Source organism: Amia ocellicauda, chromosome 3 (genome assembly GCF_036373705.1).
Source record: "Amia ocellicauda isolate fAmiCal2 chromosome 3, fAmiCal2.hap1, whole genome shotgun sequence".
Lineage (NCBI taxonomy): Eukaryota > Metazoa > Chordata > Actinopteri > Amiiformes > Amiidae > Amia > Amia ocellicauda.
Window position 1 is genome coordinate 27,963,311 of NC_089852.1, and position 8,326 is coordinate 27,971,636.

Here is an 8,326-nt window from a genome sequence, read left to right on the forward strand (position 1 = left end):
AATAGTAATTAACATAAAATGTATCATACTGCATATATATATATATATATATATATATATATATATATATATATATATATATATATATATATATATATATATATAAGTATATCTATATTCGATTGAATATATCCCTTCAATCTCAATTACCATCTGCGCCTCCGAGCTCTGCTATCGTTTGATAAATAAATATTTGTGCAACAATGAAATGAGGTTACACTCCTCGTCTGGGTAGATTCTCGGGCTCGGGGCCCTGTTCAGAATAAAGTCCCCCTTCCTAGCTATTTTTCTTCAAAGTAATGACCTAGTACAATTCACTATGACCGAGCAAGCTATGCATGCATTACTATAGAAGTTGCAAGTGGGAGAGACTCCGAGAAGGGGTGAATCCCAGGTCACCGCGTCTAACAAATATTAAAATGTACTGGGACTCCTGACACGCCTAGCTGTTTAACAAAGACTGCCAAAGTATTAGATTAATACGAAAACTTGTGGGTTCACAACAAAATGCCTGAGAGGACCCGATGGTGTGTCACGTTTAGCACAGTTGTGAGGGATTGTGTGTTTCGAGGGAGAGAGCGGCTCTCGCAGCTCCTGCAAGGTTAAGCGACAAAGGAGCACCGCTGCCTGCTGAAATTGCTCCCGGGCTGTCTTATGTGATCTCGGTGCTGCTCCGGTGCGTGCGCGGCGGCGCTGGGCTGCGGGCGGCTCGCGAGGAGCGGAGCGGGTAGGTGTCCGCGCGGGGCGAGGGACCCGGTGCGCGAGGGTATCACGGGAAGGTCACGGGCTCAACCTGTGGCGCGAGAGAAAAGACGTGGGCTCGGGCTTTCGAGGAGGGGGGGAGAGAGAGACAAGAGAGCAGGGATAATGACCGGGGCAAGACCGCGTGTGAAGGACGAGGAGTGGAGGGGGAAAATGCGGCGAGGCTAAACACACACAACTTGAACAAAAATAAATCATAACAACTCAAAGAAAGGAGGGAGAGAGAGAGAGTCAAATCAGATGCATTTCCACGGGACAGGGAGCGGACACAACCCTGCCTCCATAGCAGGTGCGTGGCGCGTCTGACCACGTGTCTTAAACTGGAGCAGGTCCACAGGTTTTAGTTTGTTTTTTTTAATCGGAGTATCTTTAATGCTATTCCTGTTGCGTGTGTTTGTTACACATACAGATATGAGTTTGCATGGGTTTATTCCTGTTTCCTCCTCAGTCCTTAATTTCAGTGGCTGCTAGGGCACAGCTTCCTCTCCTATAGACAGATGGTGCCAGGTCCTTATTCAATTCTGAGGGGCAGCGAGGGAGGTGAAGGGAGGGTCGGGGCAGGGGGGGTGGTAAAGAGAGGAGGGTAGTTGTGGGGGGGGTGTTGTTGCACCTTTTCATGCAGTTTAGGATGGAAACCCGTGGCGGTGCACCTATTTTGAAATGTATAATTAGATAAGCAGTGCGGCCGTCAGTGATGAGTTCAATATCATTATTGTTTTTATTATATTCATTATCAGATATGTGTGTGTGTTTACCATGACTAACAAATTGGTAAAGCGACATAAGGAAATTACAAACTAACAGATAGAGACAGAAAAGAGAGAACCGAAACAAAATTGAAAGAAATAACGCTGATTTTAAAGAAATCTTGTGAAATGCAGTGACGAGGCCTTGTGCTCGAAGCAGACGGAGGTTTTGTTTTAACGCTAGGGGTGCTGCCGATTTTCATAATGCCTATCCCTTTGTTTTCAGATTGTGAAGTAACAATAAGACAATATATTTAATAAGTCGACTGTAATTATTTTCATTGTTGTTTTTTCGTTTTTATAAAATCATTATAGCGATTCCCAGTCGACAGAGAAAGAGAAAGCTGAGAAAAAGTAGACAATATAAGCAAATGTGTTGATATACGATCGTAATTAAACAGATTCGAGATTGTATAGGCCTGTGTATTATGTAGCCTATTATTTGTACACGTATGCTGTTTATACATAAATACACACATATAATCTTATTTACAGATATATGTACATATATATATATATATATATATATATATATATATATATATATATATATATATATATATATATATGTGTGTGTGTGTGTGTGTGTTTGTGTTTAAGATAATGAAAGGAGAGTACCAAATCTGAAGGGTGTGTACAAATTATGATTTTAAGGATAAAAGCTTATATATTATACGTACGATCGTGAAGTAAACACTTGCCTTGTACCTGACAGTTTGGAAGCTACGGTTTGTAAGCAATTCCTATAGTGGTTTATTTTTCAAAGCCTCTTTTTAATTCTCCTCAAAGTTGAAGAGAACCAATTAAGAGATGTCGAAGACAGATATTTAAATTGCAGTCGAAAATTTAGTAAACGAACATCTTTTCATATTGTCATGATATGTGTTATAATAATTGTTATTTTTAACAGTATATATTTTATAACAATTGTTTTAGTTATATGAATAATATTTTAAGATGTTTTTTCTAGTCAGCTCTTGGTTGCTATTTATACCGACAGAACATTTAAGTACATTTCCATTATTATTATTATTATTATTATTATTATTATTATTATTATTATTATTATGTGTTAGTTGGAAAAAGGCATACATACATTTACATGTATAACAAAGTCTTACCGTAATTCACCGCTTTCGAAAAAAATGTTAATGAGCAATTTGTATAGTGTGAGAGACAGCAAGGTTTCTGTCTCTTCGTGTAGTTTAGTCCTCGGATTCTCGCAAAGACTGTACATAAGATGCTTTCTAAGGGGGTTAAATGCTCGTGAGGCAAGTGAGGCAAAAACTGTAAAAAGTCATAAACTGTGTTGTGTTGCTTTGAGGATGGGAAGCTTTTCATCGTTCACACTGTGCATATTTTATTGTTTTATGTCTCTCTCTGCCCCGGATACTGGTGCCTTTGATTGGGGGTGAGTCGAGCTGTAAACAGAAATTACCTGCCATAAAACACACGTGCTGGATTTCCGTGGCCAACTTCAAAAAAAGAAAAAGAAAAAAGAAAACTCTCCCACTTTTTTCTACTCGTACTATGAGATTTCCTTCCCACAATGTGCTCGGTCACTCTCCTGAGAAACCAGATCCGTTAATAACGACAGAAAACATGCCGGGATTGCGCATCGGTGCAGGTAGTGAAGATTTGTGTTTCAGTTTGTGGGCAGTGAGAAAGAAACGCATTACACAATCGACTGTTGTATTTTTGGCAAGAGTTGTGTCATAATCACTTCACTTTGAGGATAATTAAAAAGAAAATAATTTGGAAACTTTTAACGAAAAATTACATTTATTTTAATAAAAAAATCAAGCATTTTAGTGTGTACAGTATATATATAGCTTATTGTGTTTGTGTCTATTTGTATAGTAAATCGTGGTACTAGCTATTGTTTTCTGTATATATATATATATATATATATATATATATATATATATATATATATATATATATATATATATAATGTGTGTGTTGTGTATTTTAATTACATTAAGTTCTAAACAAATGCAGTATTATCAATGCAGAATTTTCTACAATGTAATGCTAGTCAATATTTTGATTTTTTAAACTTACAAATATGTCATTATTATTAGTAGGCTATTATTATTATTATTATTATTATTATTATTATTATTATTAGTGGTAGTAGTAGTAGTAGTAGTATTGATAATTATAATATTGTTGTTGGTGTTGTTATTATTATTCCAAGACCAATTACTGTACGACTTTAATGTTATGCTGCAGCCTACTCGTTGCACACTGACGGATGCGAGTGTGTTTGTAGGAAGGCTGTGTTTTTAGGATGAACACGGATGGGTTGTGTTGAAGTACATTGTGAACTCTTATCAATGCGCGATCCCTGTGAAGAGTCTCTGGACAGGTGCCAAGAGAAAACCTGTCATCTATATATACCCTGTAGATCCGAATTTGTGTGAAAAGTCACACGGTCACAAATTCGTATCTAGGGGAGTATGTAGTTGATATAAACGCGACGGTGCTGTGAAAGAAGACACGTGGACATCATTTTAATTTTCTTTCTGTCCTTTATAGTTGTATTTTGACGTTCATATTATTTATTTCAAATTGTTATTGTACACGAATAAAAAACGTATTTCTCTCTCCTGTTAACAGTGTTTCAGAAGTGGACTCTGGCGCTCTGTATTCCAGCAGTCTTGTGATTATTATGATTATGATTCATTTGACAATTTGTATAATTTTATTTTCTTTTAAAAGTATCTCCGCACTTCCTAAACTCGTCGTTAGATCTCGTCTAGTAGCCAGACTGTATCCTAAATCATAGAGACACGAATAGGCTAGCTGTTTATATTCATTTATTTTTGGTCAATTTCTTCAAACGTTGTTAGTTTTATTGCTATTGTTATTATTATTATAATTACTATTTTTAATTCACAATTCCCTGCGAAAAACAAACCAAACTAGAAAGTTCGTGCATTTCCAGATTTCGATTACAAACAGTATGTTTAAACAATATATTATAAATTTCGATTATTATCATTAGTAGTAGTAGTAGTAGTAGTAGTATGGAAGTAGAAGTATATATTTGATAATAATAATAATTGCACATATATAATTATTATTACATTTATATTATGTATGTATACAAAATTAAAACACATTGGAAAGTATGTTTTATGCAAGCTGTGTAAATTGTTCTGTGCGATTAACGCATTCTCTCCGCAGAGCCGCTATAATGCAAAGGCCTAACTGTGATTTAGGAGGCTTGGTATCCCGAATTAGTTGATGAATTTTCTATCGATCCGAAACAAGCGCTGATTTATCTCTGACAGACTGGAGCTGTGTGCAGCGCGCTCCAGACCCTTCTATCATCGCCATTAGTAACTACACTTAGCTCAAGCTTAGCCAAGACAACTACACTGCATCACACGGGCTTGCATTTATTTTCATGAGCACCAGCCAAAATCTATCCAAATTAAAATTTCGTGACTGGGAACTGATAAGCAACACCCCCCTCTCGTCTCGCTTAAACATTTAAGGGGAGTGGGACGATTGTCTTGTGTAAGCTGACCTCACACCGTTCGCACCGAGCAGCCTGTCTTTCAGGAGGGATTTTTGTATCTTTAATTGTTGTTGTTGTGTCTGTCTGGCTGTCTTTTGCCTGTTTGTGGTGCATCTCTCGCCCGCGTCTCCCGTGCGTGTCAGCAGTTGAAAAGTAAGCAATATTAGCGATCGCAAACTCTGCAGAGATGATGTTTGGGGTATGCTATGTCTAATCCTATTTCCTTATCCGGGAATCGTACGCATCCACGCCATTGGCTCCCGGCGTCACATGGATTCTTAACTTTGTTCACTTGACAGAAAGTAGGAGGGCTTTACGAAACAGGAAAACGAGTAAAGGGATAGAAATAAATTTTAGTATATTTTTGTGTGCAATTCAAAGAAATTAATGGCCATGAGTTCCTTTTTGATCAACTCCAACTATGTGGATCCGAAGTTTCCACCCTGCGAGGAATATTCTCAGAACGACTACCTACCCAGCCACTCTCCGGATTACTACAGTGCACAGAGGCGAGAGCCTGCGTTTCAGCATGAGGCGATGTACCACCAGCGGTCGGGCTGTACCGACCCTGCTTACTCTTCCTGCCACGGTCCCGGGCAGCCCGCAGTGGTCATGTCCCCCCGAGGTCACGTCCTTTCACAGCCCGGGCTCCCGAACCCCCTGCCCGAGCCGAACCACCACTGCGACTCCGCCACCCCGAGTCCCCCTCCTGCTTGCGGCCAGAACTCCGTGAACCAAAGCACTTCTTCGTCCAGTTCATGCAAGGAGCCCGTAGTTTACCCCTGGATGAAGAAAGTCCACGTAAACATCGGTAAGTGCAGCTAACTTCTACGCCTGGTCTTTAACGCGTTTATTCTAACTAGGGTGCAAAGCTAGATGTCCGGTGTTAAATGTATTGCTCCCGTTGTGAAGTAGCCTTTGGTTGAGATTTACGATCGGCTGTTTGCAGGGCAGTATAATTACATCCTCCATAAATTTTTATTGCACTCTTTGGCCAAGTACCTTTGAAGTCTATGCAACCTTCCTCTTCTGATTTCTTTCAGTGAAGGCTTTTTTATGACTCTTGTAACCCATAAGTTAAGTTTTATGTTTTCGTAATTTGTATTTAAGTGGTTGCATGAATAAACGTGTACCTTCCTCTGTCACTTTTCTATTGTTCAGGGAAAGTTTATAGATCTTGTGGCAAGTAAGACCAAATCCGAATCCCAATAAAATAATTATTTATCATTATGAATTGATTTTATTATTAGTCGAAAGCAAAGGCTTGCATTTGTTATTTATATACATTTTAAATAAATGTGAATGTTAGTTGTGCACAGTCACTGTTATTACGGGTTGTCCCTTTCGTTAGACCCTTGACATGAACGCAGTTCCCCCATTACACCCCACAGCTGGGTCTGGAGTTCAGGAAGGTTTGGAAATGAAATTCCAGGCTCGTTTGAATATATTTTCCATTTATTTCAAATCTTGATAAGTACTAAATGCATTTTTAGAATATGAATGGGTTGAATGATACAATTAATATTCCCTGTAGCATAAACAACAATTAATAAAATGTTTATATATCTATATATTCATGCATTTATGACAATTATTCGTCTCGGCTCTTAAGGTCTTTATTTTATTATGTGATTATTTTCTTCTGGACATTTTACAGAAAAAAGGTGTGTGTGTGTTTGAATGACATACTTTCAACATAAATACTTTTATAACTAACGCCATGTGTTGTCTCTCTGCGTCTCCACACAGTGAGCCCAAATTACACCGGGGGGGAACCCAAGCGCTCCCGGACAGCTTACACCAGGCAGCAGGTCCTGGAGCTGGAGAAGGAGTTTCACTACAACCGTTATCTCACCCGGCGGCGCAGAGTGGAGATCGCACACACCCTGTGCCTGTCCGAGCGCCAAATCAAAATATGGTTTCAGAACCGACGGATGAAGTGGAAAAAAGACCACAAGCTACCCAACACCAAAATTAGGTCCTCTAATACATCCACCACAAACTCGACCGCCAGCCAGGCGCTCGGCAGTTCTCAGAACCGGGCGACTGGACCTCCGCCCAGCCTATAGCCCAACCGCACTGTCGAGACGTGTTGGAGAGGCGCGGGCACACCGTGTGTTCTCGGTCACTGAAGGGAATATCACGTTTGGAAAACTAAGGGAAAAGGGGAAAAAAATACTTTATTTATGTGACAGGAATGGGGGGTCGTTTTTTTTATGAGAAGAAGCACAGATTTGTGTATTTGGGTTTTTGTTTTGTTTTTTGGCATCCTCGCCCACCCTTCCGTGCATCTTTCTGTCTGTCCCTCTCTCCTTCCCTCTCCCCCTCCATTGAAACAGAAGGCTGCAGATAGTCGTTTTCAGATTTGGTGAAGATGGATCCCTGTTTCATCCTTAATCATGCCAAACTCGGACCCATTTGTCATGTTTACTCTGCGGTACAAAGGACGAGCCGTATGCCTGCCATTACCCCGACATCCAACGCTCCCTATAACAAATGAGCCCCCGTTTCTTCAAGAAGAGCTGTTTTTTTACTCCCCTTTTCCCTCCACTACTAAAACAAAAAACAAAAAGCAAACGAAAACTAAGGCGAGTTTTCTCTCAATATGAGAAGTTCTTGAAGAAGTGTGGGATTTTGCTTTTTGCTCGCGTTTCGCCGACACACAACACGACCTGGACTGAAGACTATTGTGAATACGATGTGAAGCTCGTCATATAGAAACTTGATTATCACTTTACGGTTTCCTACAAAACATGAAGTGTATTAAAACAATGATAAAGACACGTTCTTCAACCCAAAGTATGACAACGAAGATTATAGATTTCTAGATATTAGGGGACTTTCAACATAAAGAGCCAAATCCCGTGAACAGCAATGCATCTTAAACACAGCACTATATAGCTATACTTCAGCGTTTTAATTACCTCAGTTGTATTTTTATTGTTATTTTGTCTTGTTTTATGAATGATATGGTGACACTTTTGATTTTATTTTTATATAATTATTATTTTTTTCCTTGAAAGTATTCGGAATTAGTCATTTATTCGTTTCCTGTACGTTCAGTGTAATTTAAGTGCAAATGTGCCCATGAATATAAAGAACAAAGGTGCGTAAGACAAGAATATATTTTCTGTTTTAAAATATATATACTTCATATTTTTTATTCTTCTCTCTATCCTGGTCTCTCTCTCTCTCTGTCTCTCTCCCTCTGACTCTCCTTCTCTCTCTCTCTCTCTCTCTCTCTCTCTCTCTCTCTCTCTCTCTCTCTCTCTCTCTCTCTCTCTCTCTC

General features: G+C 39.1%; 1 protein-coding gene across 1 annotated transcript; it reads left to right on the top strand.

Moving 5' to 3' along the window:
* The first annotated feature begins 3,976 nt into the window (after positions 1 to 3,976).
* On the top strand, positions 3,977 to 8,326 carry hoxb4a (homeobox B4a). The gene is made up of 2 exons (XM_066698814.1): positions 3,977 to 5,848; positions 6,787 to 8,326. The coding sequence occupies exons 1-2, from the start codon at positions 5,425 to 5,427 to the stop codon at positions 7,104 to 7,106; spliced, it is 744 nt and encodes a 247-aa protein (XP_066554911.1). The 5' UTR covers positions 3,977 to 5,424; the 3' UTR covers positions 7,107 to 8,326.